The 17,111-nt window shown below is 45.3% G+C and overlaps 1 protein-coding gene across 13 annotated transcripts in view; it reads left to right on the top strand.

Annotated features, from left to right (window-relative positions):
* Window positions 1-17,111, top strand: part of LOC133346171 (tensin-3-like) — a 135,874-nt gene that overhangs the window by 79,081 nt on the left and 39,682 nt on the right. For all 13 annotated transcript variants that reach the window (XM_061557649.1, XM_061557648.1, XM_061557641.1 and 10 more), the window contains 5 exons: window positions 1,855-1,915; window positions 2,720-2,801; window positions 4,667-4,790; window positions 11,353-11,418; window positions 13,620-13,721. In XM_061557649.1, the coding sequence (XP_061413633.1) occupies window positions 1,855-1,915; window positions 2,720-2,801; window positions 4,667-4,790; window positions 11,353-11,418; window positions 13,620-13,721 (435 nt within the window). The remainder of the gene's footprint in view (window positions 1-1,854; window positions 1,916-2,719; window positions 2,802-4,666; window positions 4,791-11,352; window positions 11,419-13,619; window positions 13,722-17,111) is intronic.

Raw genomic sequence — 17,111 nt, 5'->3', positions numbered from 1 at the left:
GAACCATGTGCAATCATTGGGAATATTCACTGATTTAAATGGTATTGTTTGGTTACGTTGGTACCTGAGACTAAACATTATTGAGTAAAGAGCTGCACGAGAGCAGATTGGAGTGTTTCTGGAAAGCTAAACTTGAGAATGAACGTGGATTTTTATATGGCGTCTCATATAGGCAAAATATATCACTTAGAATTGCAATGATGATGCAATGGAAATTAAGATTAATACCAGCCTTACAGTGCACCAACTAAATACTATCAAATATTGGCCTCACAATTACATAACAATGGAACGTGCAGGTGTTCAAGTTGAAGTTTTTGGTTGCCACAATTTAAAATCGCCTCACTCCAATAAAATGCTCATTGAAATGCGGCAGCTCATGTAACACACATCCACTTCAATGAAGGGCCTTAAGTAGATGATGTTTATGTAATGCACAGTATTTCAATTAATCTCCGAGCAGTGTTACAATGCCGTAAGTCCTTTAGGCACACTTCAATATTTAGAAAGCATGAATTATTCACACGCTTAAATTCAAATTGTTTTGTATTGTAAATACAGCATTTATTTTGGGTCACCACCCGTGGTTTTAGGTCTTACATCAACCCTCCTCTTTGTTAACAACACGGACTTACAGACAACAGCCTTCTCTGGATGTGGTACTGAAGGCCCCGATGGCAAAGGCTTTTCCTAGCATCTTGTACTAGTTATAGACTCATCATCGCCAGCGATGGAAACGTAAGGCTGTTCTGCCAACGGTATTTGGCTAACTGGGCCCTATACTTTGAATACCTGTGATTGTTTATAAGCCCAGATTGGATACTCGGCAAGAAAATAAGTGTGCACAAGGAAGGGATATGGGAGTAAAACAAAGAACAATCTCTTTTATTAATTCCCTGCAATAAAAAAAAATCCGTCTATCTTGGGAAGGGTGTTGGTGCGTGTCTCGTGTGTGCGTGTTCCCGTGAATGGCAATATAATTTTCCTTCAGTGAGTAATTGGCTGGAAAAAAAAAACTGCCAATCGCTGGGTATATGGCATGTGTTGATTAGAAAAATCAGTTTTTAATGGCAGAAAATTCGTGGAATACAAGCTTTGGAGATTCAATATTGTTTCTTAATTGCTGTTTATATTAATAATAGTCTATAGCAATTACATACTTAATAAAATACAAATGAGTGGCACGCTGTGTGAACGTCATTTAGCGTGGTGCCCACTGTGAAAGAAACTTGAATGATATTATTAAAGTAAAACATGACGTTGCCAACTATTAAGCAATACATTTGGATAAAAAAAGCTATTTAGTGGACCACATTTCAAAACGAAAATAAATAAATCCTGAGTTAGTGTAAATGAAAAGTATAAAGTAACAAAAGTCTCAAAAACACATCATAATGTGGGTAAAGAGAAATAAGAACAACATCACGAAAACAAACTTGCCATAATTAAACTACGTGGAAATAGGAGATGCGTGATGTAATGCGATGTGATGAATTGCCATAATTCGGGCTCACGTTTTCGAATGAATAAAGCTTCGTTGTTTATTTTGTGTTGGGGCAAATTTAGCTCCTCTAGTGATTGCAGGGGTCAGGTGAACCCATTACATGCAACGAATCGAAAACAATCAGTTCATACACGCACGACACAATGCACGTATCGTGAGCATAAGAATCAATTCTAGTCAATGAATCGGTGCCTTATTGTGTGCCGAGCACGCACCATGGGACATATGCCGCATCCTGCATACCTAATTGGATTTGTGATGTGGAAAATGCCATGTGCCGTATCTACGCATTGTTCGAGGTTTCTTCTGTTTTGTGCTGCACGCACTGCCCTTGCGTGTGCGGTGTGCAGGTGGGCGCGTTTTCCTGCGCTTGTACCAGGGGCTGCACCTGTACTACACCTCACCTGTGTAGTGAGTACCTTCATGTAAACCCACACAGACAGCCAGCCACAGACAGCCAGCCACAGACAGCCAGGCACAGACAGGCAAGCACAGACAGCCAGGCACAGACAGCCAGCCACAGACAGCCAGGCAAAGACAGCCAGCCACAGACAGCCAGCCACAGACAGCCAGGCAAAGACAGCCAGCCACAGACATAGATAGCCACACACAGTTAGAGGCAGCCACACACAGGTGACGGCTGAGCACTAAGCACCAACGATGCGGCACATAATTATTCTGTCTTTCAGTTTCATTCATACGAGAGCCCGTTGAGATAATCTTATCTCTTTCTCAAGGTATGCTTGAGTGGCAATCTAAACATCTATTATTAGCAATATGAATTTTTATATGAGTTTAAAGTATTGCATTAGATTTGGAAAACAAAACCAAAATGAATGACTGTGCAATATTCTTAAAAAGTGGCACTGGGCCTCGAGTGTCTACTTTACAATAGATGGCAAACTGTTGAAATTCCACTCCTTACCAAGTCCTACGTGGCCTGGGAGAATCACTCGACATCGTGCCGACTCCGTCAACAATCTGCAGCTTGCCTCAGCAAGACATCCTTCAACTGCCAGTGCCGACAAGGAGCCACACATCTTCAGCGTGCGAGCGGAGGGACGGAATGTCACCGCCATGTGCTGTGCGTCTCGGCCATGCCTTGACGTGCGCTCTCCTCACTCTTACCACCTTCCCCCCCCCCCCCACTCCTCTCCTCCCCCCCCACTCTGTCTTACCCATCCGTGCATCCTCCCTTAACCCTGGCGCCGGCAGCACGGTCCGGGCGGAGGTGCGCGACGGAGCCCCGCTGTGCATGAGCCTCTCCCCGGGAGTGGTGCTCAAGGGCGACATCCTGGTGCGTGCGGCTCAGGCTCACTGCCGTCGCCTCTCCAGTAGGAGTGTGCTGACTGCCGTTGTCCAGGGCAGACCTGTGCAGCATGTATACGACGCAATGTCCAGATCTACGTAAACAAAAAAACGAAGGAGACATCACAGCGATTACACTCCGCTGCTCTTGACGCAGGTTATCCGGCTAGACGACCTGAATGTGAAGTTGCAGTTGTTGCTCTGCCATCTACATCAGCAGCCGTACGAAACAAGAAGAATAAGGCTGTTGTCGGTCCTGGGTAGAGGCTAATCTGGCCGCAGTGCTGGGGCCAGGATCAGCCCAGCCCGCGGCAAACAACTCTAGTGAAGTCCTCATGAATCAAACCGCGGGTCGATATAATAATGCCTCACTCAATTAATTTTTCCTCACTTTATTACTTTTATTTATGAAGGATTATTCCACTGGGTGGTGCTGCAGCAGAAAGCTTCGCTCACAACTGTAAGGTTGTGAACCGGAGTATCGGATGCTGCCCGTTATCACTCTCGGGTTGAGAACAACACAAATTAGCACCACTTTGTGGAGAGTTCATAGTATGGCTGTCCTATAAGAAAGACTGGGCCTTGCCATAGGATCGTGGAGTTTCCGCTACTTTCTCAGAGCGACCAAAAATATTAGCACTGCCCCAATCTTATTTGAGCAGCGGGTCCACTGCCTTCTGTTTTGTTTTACAGTGTAAATTATTATCTGGCCTCGCTACAATAACCAAGCCACACTGACCAGCGTGGTGAAGTATGTTCTAACAAGCCTCATAACTGCCATGGAGTCAGGAGGCCATCAGCCAGAAGTAGTTTGTTATTTCTACATTCATGAAAGGTAGAAAAACCTCTACGAACACGTTCTCATACTCCTCAGAGGTATTAAATTTGACAGCGTAAGACACACATTCTCATCATACCTCACCCCCTACCCGACATTCATCAGCTTGATAACAGGTAGGAACTCACTCTTAAAAAAAAAAACACATCGTAGGTGAGTGTTATATATTCTTGATTCTTGCAGATTTGGTGACTTCTGTGACACCAGCTAATAGCCCACATTTAGAGGACCTGCAATAACTAATTATGTGTGATGTGATGTTCCGGTTACAGTTATGTACGTTATTAAATCAAATAAGCACGTGGCCTCATACGTGACTTGGGTGCCCTTATAAACACCCAGCCCTGACACTGCCCGTAAGTCCACTTCGGCTCATGTGAGTTATTCTGGGTGCAAAAAAAAAACCTCAACACAAATCTACTACTGTTCAATCCAATCCATCAAGGTCGCCGTGACTTCTTACAGATCACCTGCAGTGGGAAACTGTTATCTTAAACAGTTGGAGATTGAGGTTGTAGAGTTATTGCATGGTACGTCAAAAGTTAAAGTGGTTTCCTGCTCAACTGAGCAAAGGACAGCACTCCATCTCCTCCTATGCAGCCCTGAACCAGCGGTGGAAATTCACGTGCATTATTATGCCGATATAAGTAGTGATTCCATTAATCTCTTGCATGGCTGAATTTGACTCATCTTGAGATAATTAATGGGCCCTGACCTCTGGTTAGAGTACGCTTGTTTCGCAAGCTGACCCCTGCCCTCCTATGCCACGGATACGTCTTTACTTTTTCAGGCTCGTTGAGGATATGAAAAGGAGTGAGCGAGTATGCGAGTCTGGGTTGGGTGGGTGTATAGATGTAATAGGTGAGTGAGTGGGTGGGTAAACAAGCAAGTGAGTGCGCGAGTGAGTGACCTATTGAATGGGTGAGCAAGTGAATGAGTGAGCGAATCAGCGAATGAGCGAGTGGGTGGGTCTGTGGGTGAGTGAGCAAGTGAGTGAGTGCTCATCTCTGCTGTAGGTGAAATGTTACCGGAGCTCGGAGGACGGTCGGGAGGTGGTATTCCGCGTGCAGTTCCACACGTGCACGCTGCAGGGCAACCGCCTGAAATTCACCAAACACGACCTGGACGAAGCTTGTGCTGGTGAGGACTGCTCACCCCACACTCACCGCACTCACTACACTCATCACACCAAGGCCGTAGCCATGGAGTCAACATTGGGGGGGACCAAATCTTCCAGGGGGTCTGTGGGTCATCCCCCAGAAGAAAAAAAAATCTGAATTTGAAAACGAATTTCCTGCCTAAAATATAAAAAAAATTCACTAACATAGGATGGACCTTTTATTTATTTTTAACAATAATGTCTAATAGTGTATTGTATTACATTGTTCTGTTTTTTTCTTTTATACCTTTTCTTGTTTCATTGTATGTAATGGCAGAGATTTGGGATTAATAAAGTACAACCATAACCACAATCATATAAACAGAAATCTATTTCATAGCCATATATTGGGGGGGGGGACATTTTGAGCATATTTGAATATTGGGGGGGATGTGTCCCCCTCAATATATATTATAACTACGGCCTTGCATCACACAGCGCTCACAGCATACATAGCGAACGCACGTCTAGATCCCGTTGTACACGCGGGACACAGCATGCATAACACAAAAGAGTCGCGCATACACAACCGCCATTCGCCACTAAGTGGCGGTGACATCACCATAACGCTTGTGCCAGGCCATGTGCACCTTGAGGCCACGTGAAGTGTCGAACGCCCGCTGGCAGGAGGTCACGGAGCAGACCCAGGTGCCACGGGTCGACTGACTGAGATGACCGAGATGACTGGCTGACGCACCACCTGTGCCCCCTATTGTGCCAACTTGCTGTACTTTAGCCACCCTGCGCTCTGCTCGTTGTTGTGAGCGTCGCTCCTCCGCCCTCCGTTGTTGTTGGAGGGCGACTGCCTCCAACTCACACACCACACCACATACACTCTGAACATCACAGATGTGTACAATGCTCTTAACCATGCACACAACACAACCATCAATATCTATCTCCATTTGAGTCAGTGTCCTTCAACTTATCCAGGAGGGAGGTTGTTGAAATTCTTTATCTATTTTCAAGGTAAAAATTGGTTAACCCGAGTTAAATAAATACAGTAAAAAAAAAGTGTTTGCAAGTAAGAGCTCACATTTTGTGTATGGTACCAACAGCACCCAGTAGCGTACTTCGTGAATGAAGACCGCAAAGGGTCTTTAACATCTACTCTTCAGACAGCCTGGACATTGATGATTTCCCCTAAAAAAAATCACCACCGCACAGCTTGTAGGGACTGGGCTGTTGACTATGCTCGCCACGCTCGCCGTCACACGCGCGGCACATTCTGCAGTGAGCGGCGAACACACGTTAGTTTTTCACCGCGGTGGATTCTTCCTCGTGCTCCTCTCTTCTTTTTTTTGAAAGCCGAATTTATTTCACCTCTTGTGGGAACCACAAACCGCCTACGGACATTCCTGTGCGCTCTTTCTCCCAATCCAAGTGCCCTTCGACAATCTCTATATATCGCAGGCAGACAGCCGCTCTTCACGCTTCGTAACAGCTGCCCCTCGTCTCCCAGGCTATGCCAGACTCTAGCTTTATCTCAACCACCCTGAATCAATTTTTCTCTCAACATGTGAATTATTAAGGTCCTCCACATCTCCCTTGTAATGCGACCCTCTCTCTCTCTCTCTGCTATCTTTCTCTTGTCCATTCCTTTTCAATGCGTGATCTTTATCTGGCCACTTTTGTAAGTGATTTTCAAAGCATAAACTTTGCAGCTCTTGCTGCTAATGCTCCGCTATTGCTGTTACAAATAGAAATAATACTGGCGCAACGTCTACCGCCAATGCATTTAATAATGGTCGGAGTAATTTTACACACGATTGTAAATAGACACTGGCAGATTAAAGTTGTATGAGGTTATTTCAGATGGCTAAAATTACCATTATCTATATTGAAATGTGTTGGGAATAAAACAATAATTATTATTATGATTTTATTTCACATAGTTTGAGTTTATTTTATTTTCATCACTGCTTATCCATTAATCCAGTTTGCTAGCTACAACAAACCAAAGATATAAAACATCAACATTGCAGAGGAGTACAGACTCCTGAAGGATATTTCACAACTATTAAACGAGGTATTTAACTATATTCTTTGTGTCTTTCGGTAAGGTCACGTAGATAGGTTCAAGGAAAATAACTAAAATAACAAAAAACTACGACGTTTCGATCGCAACACAAGCGTTCGTCATCAGGAATAAAAAAAAGAGTTTCCTGCAGTCACGAAATTTAACTGTCATAAATTAAACGCACGCGAATTAAGATTTATAGAGGCTTCCTATAGGGCAACGTGCATTAAACATTAATTTTCTGTTGTAACTATGTATGTCCCCTTATGGCTCATACCCAGACGGACAAATACTTAAGCCATAGAAATCCATTATAATATTAACCCAATGCGTCATGACCATAAATCACAGAGCTTTTAAAATCCAGAGATTTAATCGTGCCTTTCCCCCCCCCCCTTATCCTTCACATTCTTGCTAATAACGCTGCAGGATTTAATGTATAACATAAAATCTTATTTGTGAAAAAAAAAACCCCAAGGGTCAAACCGTAAACCAACACCAGCACAGATCCCACCGAAAACAAGCCAGAGTGAGGCGTAAACATTTTCCCGTGACTCACGAGGGCTTTAAATTCCCGACAGTGCAGGATGTTATGTCCCGCTCACCGCAACCCAGCCACTAGCGTCGTCATGCTGGCATATCCTGACTTTTCATGAGTGAGGGGGGAAAAAAAATCATCAAATTTGAGAAGGAAACCCAGGGCGAAACGTAGACCAGACCTTGGCGAATGCTACAGACACCAACTCCCCCCCCCCACTCCCCCCACCTCTACCGTATATGAGCGAAAGTTGTGGTGAGCAGCGTGACCCCCCCATTGTCTGTCTAGGCCTCTAGGGCATCACAGAGAGAGAAAAAAAACAAGGCTGGATTAACTAATAGGTAGTTCATTTAAAAAAAAAACAATCTTTAACTTAAGTATTTTTCGCTGAAGCAGCATCACATTATTTAACTGTGCTGTGTGGTTTTGATAACTGATCAAAGGTGAATCGGGGTCTCACGATTAGTTCCTCTTGGATCTGTGAAACCACCACCCCCTTTTCCTTATACACACCGCTCCAAGCTGAGCGTCAGCTCATGGTACCTCAACATTGGTGGCAAAGCACGCATTTGTGCATTACATTCGAATATGTTGCGTTTAGACCACTTTTTTTTTAAGGAGAACTTATTCGCAAAATGAAAAAAAAATGGAACCTACACCTCCTTCCCTTATCGTTCCCTCCACGTGTAACTTTAAAGATATTCTTGGTTCTTTCGGTAAAGTCACGTAGAAGGGAAATAATATAATAATAAAATGTTTACATAATACCATAAAATTCTCACGACATTTCGGCCACAACGCAAGCATCCGCCGTGGCCGAAACGTCGTGAGAATTGTATTTTATTATGTTTAATTTGTATTATTTCATTATTTCCCTTCTACGTGACTTTACCGAAAGAACCAAGAATACGAATCCCTGCAGTCACGAAAGCTTTAAATCGAAATTTTATTTTAAAGATGTCTGTTTAGCACGTTAACATTAATTTGAACAAGCTTATCATCATGTATCAGCCATTATCTATGTACTGCTGGATGAAGGCCTCCCCCAAGCTGTCACCGTGACTCACAACAATCCATATAGCTCCGGCACAACAGCTGATCTAACGTTTCCCCTTTGTGGTGTACATCCTCTGGGTGTGTTCCCTGCTTTGGCTGCCAGTATGCTATTAGTCACGACTCCTGGCCATCATCATCATCCCTCATAGTTACGTGGCCTGCCCAACCTCTCTGTGCCTAACAGTCAACACGATGTCTCTAATTTGTTTACGTTCTCTGATCCACGTGTTCCTCCTTACGTTCCTCAAATCCAGGCGCAAACCTCTCCACGCTTGTTTTGTATTATGTGTCATTACATTCTCTGCCAACATGCCAACGCAGGGAACACGTAACTGCGTTACAGCTTAATTCTTCAGGTGCATATCTTTCTTTTTGTGATTAATCTCAGTAATTCATCAAACCTTCTCTCACCCACCTCTTTATTTGCTCACCTTGATCCCAGCTCGCCTTCAGTAACTGCCTTGGGTATACACACTTCGCTGTGCTCAGCCCGTTGTGTTCCTCCCAACAGATATCTTAAATTGGTTGGCAACCTTGTCACTAAACATGATCACACTTGGTTACAAATAAAGGAATGCATCCATTCTGCTCACTCAGACGTCTTGCGTGACAGCTCGCTGTTTATCCCCGCTGAGACAATACACTTTCCCACCAGTAACTACATCTTTTAAAATGGGATTTGCCCCCATGGGGCCTCTTGCCGGCAGGGGGTGCCTCTTGGTCTCCGCTCTGACAACCCATCAGAAGTGACAGGGGACAGATGCTATTTATGTCCGCATTATTTCTCCCCCCCCCCCCCCCCCTGTACTTATTGGCAACGCTTCTGCTGCTGCTGCTTCTGTAATGTCCACTGCGTAAACAGCTGATTGCACAGTCCAAACACTGCATAGCCCTTGAGTTGGAATGCCAGGAGATGAAGTAGCGCTACATTCCTAGCCGAGCGAGCGCTACGAGTAAACAGCACCTCACCGCCACTTTTAGCCGCAGCCTGATACGCGCACGCTTCATGGTGTGAGTGCGCTGTACGCATACGAGCGCGTGCGTGCACGCGCACATTCGTACACATGTGTTCACCTGCGGGTGGTGCAAAGTGGAGGGGTGGAGCGGTGGCGCAGTGGTTAGTGCACTGCTATGTTGAACCCAGCGACGTAGGTTTGATTTCCTGGCCACGGCTAACATCGGCAGAGAGTGGTTTCAGGACTGGTCCTGCACCACCCCCCCCCCCACTCACCACCTTCAGCAGCACGCACGGACCAGCGTGGTCAAGTGTGGTCAGACAACATCCGTGATTGATGCGGCATGGGACGGGGCTTCATTTGGTAGTGGATTGACAAAGAGCTGTACATCACAGTAGTTATTGTTTATTAGTTGCATGTTACATGTGCAGTGTGCTGCTCATCACGTTATACCATATGTTAAAGCGTATGTTAATTTTTATAATTACTTAATTTGCGTGTTGATTAGTCAATAATATTGTTATGCTTGGACTAGGGCATTATCTTTTGCAAATTTACTTAACTTAAATATTTTCAATCTTGATTAGTTACAGTTGGATCTGTAAATACATATTTTCCTCTAAATAATTAATGTTTCGGTGTTTTTATTTTCCTCTCTCTTCAACTTGCGATTTTTTTAGTTACAGTTGGATCTGCCAATACATTTTCTCCACGGCCAATCAATCAATTCTACTTATTTTAAGTCGGTATGTTTTATAGTGTTATGTTTTATATTAATTATACAGTAAACCCTTGTTATTTCGGCTCTGGCCTTGCCGAATTATCCAATATTCTGAATTATGTACAATCGTACTCCCCAGTGCCTCCTGACCCAATGAAAAAAACTTCCAAATTTGTTTTCCAAAATGTATTTTCCAAACAAAGTTACCCCTATCATCAGTAACCAGCACTGCAGGCAAAGGAGGAGGATGTGATTGGCTCCATGTGGTAGGTGGCAAGAGTAGGTCGTGGAGAAGGCTTAATGCACTTAATGTACTGTATGTTCACTTTATCACTAATTGATAACTTAAACACCAAATTACACTAACTTAAACTTCCCATTTTTTCACTTAACAATTAAATTATTTGACACTTTTACACCACATTACACGCTGTCAGGCGACATCAGCTGATGTGGCACTTCACTGCGGCACGAACGCTGACCGCGCGATGTCACTCCACGTGCATGCCGAAATTGTACCATTCGGTACGGCGATTCGGCTCACGGCGAATGACTAATATGCTGTATGTATGCCGAAAGTGCACCCGTGCCGAATGATCCCCAATTACGAATGATCAAATGCAGAAATAACGAGGTTTTACTGTTTGTGAAAAGCATACGGAGAACAATTAAAATGTATGAAATGAAAAAACTCACTAAAGTCTTAATCTTTAGAGCTCTGTACAACCAGATGCCCTGCTCATCACGTGTTTTTCCTTCTAACTCCACATGTTATTGTGCACTCATTATACCCCGGTTGAAGTCCTTTGTGGTGTCTTATAAATTACACTGTGGGTCTGTTTATGGTTAACGTTTCTGGGGGGTTTTAGAACATTGTTCACTCATCAGAATGTGTGGTATGGAGACAATTTAAGTGGATGTGACAGACGAGACACCTCGAATATCGTTTACGTGAAACATGGTTTCGAACTTACTTGTGTTTATCAAGTGAACAACAATGCGGTTCAAAGGATAGTGAAGGAGATGAACGAAACTGCCTGCCAAGGTCATGACCTCACCAAGAATCATGGGGCCTTGATTGCCTCATGATTCCTCGCTTCCCGATGATGCTTGGTGAGGTTATTGCCTTGCGCTGGTCTGAGCGACGAATTGTCTTGGTACCTCCAGATGTGCTGCATGGGAGGCACCGATGTAAATAATAAATTATGTTGACGATATATTTATTGTTCTGTGTTTGTATGTGGCACCTCAGATCCTGGCTTCCCAGACTCTGGCCAGGTCGAGTTGCTCTTTTCCTCTGGCCCAGTCCATGATGTTGGTAAGGAAGCAACATACACACACGCACACATGCAAAGACAAAGATCTCCCATATAGCCTGAACGGACTGTCGGGGCAAGTGTTGTTAGCGAGCACCTATGAACGTTGGCATGGCACACGAGGGGGTGGATGGCCAACACCACACCCGGCCCGCTTTGTCTTTCCAGGCGTGATGTTTACACACCACACCAGGTACTCATTTAAGGCTGATTCGATCTAAGGGAGGCCCGCGACCGGTTCAGATAATGGTCACTGGTGTTGACCGTGAGCTACACTACTGCTCTCCACGCATGCAAACACACACACACACATGCACATGAAGATAACGATCATCTCCTAGCTTCATTGCACTGTTGAGGCAAGTCCTGTTTTGGGCAACTATTAAAGTGAGCTGCGTTATGGCGGTTAGTGCTCTGAGATGCAATCCCCACCACCCAGGCTTGAGTACAATCAGTCGGCATCAGTAATAAAAATTATCTTGATGTACCTGGTGTGCCTCTACCCTGAGTCAAAACATTAACCGGTGGTGTAGTATGTCATGAAGTTAATTCGCAAATTCATGTCGTGACATTACAAAGTGCTGGACAAAGCTCACACTATGTGCTGGGCTGCTCATAATCATCATCCATATTCAATCCACTGCTGGATGAAGGACCTCAAAAGCAGCTTCCATCTCTCATGCTCCGACGATTTAATAATCCACCCTGCAGCTGCACATGAACTGAATCGGTTCATGTTCATTGTAGCGGCACAGAATGGACAGTACATTTGTAATTCAACACGAAATATTACTGATGACATGACAGCATCTGTGCCCGTCATGGTGCACAGTACGGTTCCATGAAGTGGAAACTGTCAATTTACAGGAAATCACGTGACACATTTGAGCAGATTGGGACGAGAAATATAAATGGCTGGAATTCAAATCGACCGTGCCCATTTCTGCAGACACTTGCTGCGTTTGAGTCACGCTCGCTGCTGTGAGCGTCACCCCTCCACCTCGCGCTAATTCTGGAGGGCGGCTGCTGCCGCCAGCTGCCCAAACAGTGTCACTCTCACGAGCCTCCTCCACAGATGTGAACCCTGACGGCCACTCCTTATAGCCGCCGGTGGCAAGTCCGCGATGGCACTAGCACACACACGCACACGCCCCTAAAGGGACATCACCGTCCACTTGCAGCAGATTCAGAATCGCCAGAGTTGCGGGCAAACTACACCCGCGGTACTTTCAGTTGTCCAGCAAAAACGCTATGGTCACTGCACGAGCAATGATGGACATAAGCGCAAATAACAAAGACTCAACACATTCATCAGCAAACATCACACTGCCCTGAAGTTAAATACATATATAATGTTTCATATTTCTGACAATGCCCCCTTCCTACCTGCTAAAGGGCCATTGCCCAAAACGTCACATATTCATAATCAAAGTTTTTGAAATTGTAAATGTTGTGAGTTTACTCTCCAACACACAAGCGGTGTGCTGAAGTAGTAACGAATCGGCACGTTTTGTTTACGTGACAACCTTACTGACTGGCTGTGTCGGGTGGTGGTGGGTTAACAAAACATTTATATTTAGGCGATCTAACCCAAAATACTTTTTATCGTGAATAACATTGGTCGCGAAAGCTAACGTGTTAAACTGACGTCACCTATTATATATTTTTCCTGTTTATGGCATTACTATTAACAGATGCGTTGAGTTTTGTTAGTTTAGTTCTAAGATGCTTTGCAGTAATCACACAGGTTTAGAGTGATGTTCATGTTACTAGGCTTGTGAATGGATTAACCCCAATTTAGTATATCCTTACACTCAAGTTATGGTCACTAGCTTAGTGATTTAAATTTCAAGACATCAAAATTACTCTGCCTGAAAAGTGTCTCAGGATTGTTGTTCGTCAGGATTAGATTGCATCAAGACACTCGGGGGGTATATTTTTTATTAAACCGAAACCTTTGAAATTAGCTCTGATTTGTAAAACAAAAAATCAGCCCATAATCATCCCAAAATCTAATATTAAATTTTGACACAATGTATATCAGCAGAATATAACAAGTGGCGAATGGTGCGGATGTGTGCATCTGTAGGGTGTGGCTGTTAAGTGGGTGGGTGTATGCGTGCGTGTGTGTGTGCCAGCGTTTCCACGTGTAAACTCGCATGTGGCCATGTGCACTGATGATGTATCCCACACGCATGCTCAGGGAAAGGAGATGTACCCCCGGGCATTACGGTGGACTGCAGTTCCAGTGACCCTATCCTCCGCTGGGTCTCATACGGGGACCTTCATGCTCAGCTCACTAATGGTGAGCACACTCACATCGACTTACACCTTATAGCTTACAGCGTGCACACACTCTCAGCTTACCAGTTCGGTGGCGCCAGGATCACTACCGCGCTGAATGCATGTGCACGTTTATAAACCCACGCATTGTTCGCTCAAGGCGGTAGACGCACAACTGGTTCATTGTTCGCAAAGTGTGCGCGCGCAGCTAACCGCCGACATCCATACTTACAAATCAATCAGTCGATCGATGGGCCCTTATTCAGATCCACGTGAGGTTTTTAGTTTTTTTGTTGCCAATAAGACAATCAGTGTCCTTTGCAAGGCGGACCAGGAGTAGTGGACGCGAGCACAAGTCCGCACGCACGTGCGTGCACACGCTGTCACGTGTGGACACCTCGAAGCGCGCACGTGCTTGCTGGGCACGCGTGCGCCCGGGGCACGCGCGCAGGCACGCACATACACATGGCGCTGGATTCCCGTGCTGTTTGTGGGATGTGTTTTCCATTGCCATGGTAGCCATCTCCACCCACCCGCGCCCGGGTATCGGCCTCTGAGAAGGCGGCTCCACACCGACGAGACAACACTTTGACTTTCAGACTCACTGTGAACTCTATTGCCGCTATATCCACTTTAGTCGGTGTTGCGGGCTGTAACCGCTAGTGCCATCGTAACCGCCGTGATGTCGACACGGATACCGTGTGTTGTTCATCAGCGAGGTTTTGTCCGTTAAGTCGTAGAGCTGAGATGTGAAACTCCTGGTCCGTCTTATCTTTCTTACATATCACTTCCATCTACACCTTTGGTTCCCATTCATCTCATTCTCCCCCAGACACAAAAAGCTTCATAACAACGGCTGAAATGGTTCCACCATTGTCAATGAATCTAGGACTCTCTCAGTCTGTGTCATCCTCACGAATGTGCTTATCTTCCTTTGATAACCCGTAGAGTGACCATGAAGTGATGAAAGGAGAACAAGAGGCAATAGTTGTCAGTTATTTTTTTAAATCATAGAGCTTAACAGGCTCATTCACGAGGATTCCGTTGATAAATAAGGAGGAAGAAGTGAACTAATTCGAAACTAAATTTGTCTGAATGTTGACAAACATACCGTGTGCTAGAACAGTATTACTGCCACTCTTTAGTAGCCACGATTGACGCCATGTAAAGCAGCTTACATGCTGGTTTTATGTTAGCATCCTGCTTATTACTGTCTCGAATCGGACGGAATTTATCACACGTAGCTTGTTGAATTTAAACTTATTCGCAGCATCCATTATCCATTCGTTTGACTAAATCCATATGTGTGTACGCTTCACTATGATTTCGAGCAGAGCGTGGTTTTGTACTTTCGTTTGTCAAACTTCTTTCGCACCGTTCGTAGCGAACCGGGCTAATCGGAGGTTGCGGGACGTGACGCTTTATTTTTTATCCACCCCGTTGGGAGGCTTAAACAAAATATATCCCACGAGGACTTTCAAGCAATGGCACTGGCCTTGCCAGATGTTTGTCTATGGCAACCAGAGCAGCCAATGTAATACACCCAGTCTCTGCATGCATGCATTTTGCTGCCCATTATTTCAAAGTCGATGCTGAGTTCTCCTCCTCTGATTGCTAATGTACCCCATGTTACCCTCAATTTAAATTGCTCGAGATGGCCGTGTCTTTAATTTAAGGAGCTGTTTCATTAACTAAAAGCATGCTTGCAGTTACAGTAGGACATGTATCGAACATAGTAATTGGAAAGAAATATCTACATGCTGTAGTGAAACGCTTTGAAGCCATTTTTTAACGTTATAACGTCCATTGTCACGTGCTTCACCCTTATTCGATTTACCCAATTGGCAGCAATGCTATTATCGGAAAATCCTACTGGAAGATGTATGCTAGGCAGTGAGATGTCTGACGCAGCTGCATATTTGTCACCTGTGAAATCTGGTGCATATATAAGAGCCCCACCCCTCCCACAATATCATGCCCCCCCCCCCACCTCAACTAATGTAGGTGCCTCGACACTGAGCAGCTTCGGCAGAAAGTGAGCGTGGTGGTTTTTGGCTGGGCTGGGCCCCAGATGCTTGCGGGGGAGGGACGTGAGTGAGTGAGTGTCTCCAGATGTTTGCAGGGCGACCAAGCTGGTGAGGAGGGGTGGGCGGCCTGGTCTAGCAGGGCAACAGTAGTGGCCTGCAGTGAGATGCCCCTGCTGCCCCTATGGAACGTGTTAACATTGTTTAAAGTGATGGGGTTGGGACAGGAGGAGATTAATGTTATCACGGTTATTGTTTGTAAAGTTATTTTTGCGTGCGTGCGCGTGTGTGTGAGCACTGTGTGTGTGGTGTGTGTGTGTGTTCTATATTTGTGGGCGGCATCTGGTGACGATTAAGTGTGTGTGTGAAGGGTAATGTTTCTGTGTGTATGCTCATGCGCTTCTCTTGGGTGTTTATATGTACTGTGCTGTATTATGTGCCATGTTTCATAACGTGTACATTATATGTACAAATGTATGTGGAATGTACACCGTGTCTGTATTGGATTATAATTTTTTCCGCTGTCCATTTGGAGTATCATGTCTTCGTTTGAGCATAAGGCCATTTATGTAATGCTAACACAGGTCCGTACGCCTCACCATTACGTTCTTTGACCTTGCATCTCCTTATCGTGCCATGAACTCATTTGTCTCATTGTTCTGTCATAAAGCTGTGGTATGCTGTGTCCCGCATGACACTCCTTTGCCGTGCATTGTGTTCATCCATCTCCAGCACGTCATGTTGCCGCCGGGGCCTTGCGTCTCTCTGCCATGAGGTGTACTGCCCCCTCCAATGTTACACGTGTGTGTGTGTCTGTAATCTTAGCGGACCGAGGGGTTTAAGTCCACGGTGTAGAGGAGGTTGTTTTGGCTTTTGGGTGTGGAGGAGCTCTCGGGACACGGGGCTGTGTTGAAGTGGCTCGGGGTGGTGAATGTTTTCTATGGAGATGAGGAGGGGAGGCAGCAGTGAGGATGATGTCAGTGGAATCTTCCAGTGAAGGAGTAGTTTCAGCGGTGGGGGAAGTATGGGGGGGGGTTGCATCTGGGACCTGTGCCATGGGCTACATCTGGTAACGGACACACACAAAGACAAAGATCCCCGTATAGCCTTTAAACGACTTTTGGGGCAAGCGCTCTTAGCGAGGACCTATGAAGGCCGGAACGGTACACGAGGGGGTGGGTGGTCCAACACCACGCCCGACCGCCTTTGTGATGATTTACACACCACACTAGGTACTCGTTTGAAGCTGAGTCGATCTAGATGAGGCCCTGGACCGGTTAAGATAATCGTCACTTGTGTTGGCCGTGAGCGGGAATCGAACTTGGGTCGCCAGATTCATAGGGCAGCACGCTAACCATTGCGCCACTGTTCCCCACGTGACACACGAA

Source organism: Lethenteron reissneri, chromosome 23 (genome assembly GCF_015708825.2).
Source record: "Lethenteron reissneri isolate LAM-NWPU_2019-01 chromosome 23, ASM1570882v1, whole genome shotgun sequence".
Classification (NCBI taxonomy): domain Eukaryota; kingdom Metazoa; phylum Chordata; class Hyperoartia; order Petromyzontiformes; family Petromyzontidae; genus Lethenteron; species Lethenteron reissneri.
The sequence above is the reverse complement of the archived record's forward strand: the minus strand, read 5'-3'. Positions and strand labels throughout refer to the sequence as shown.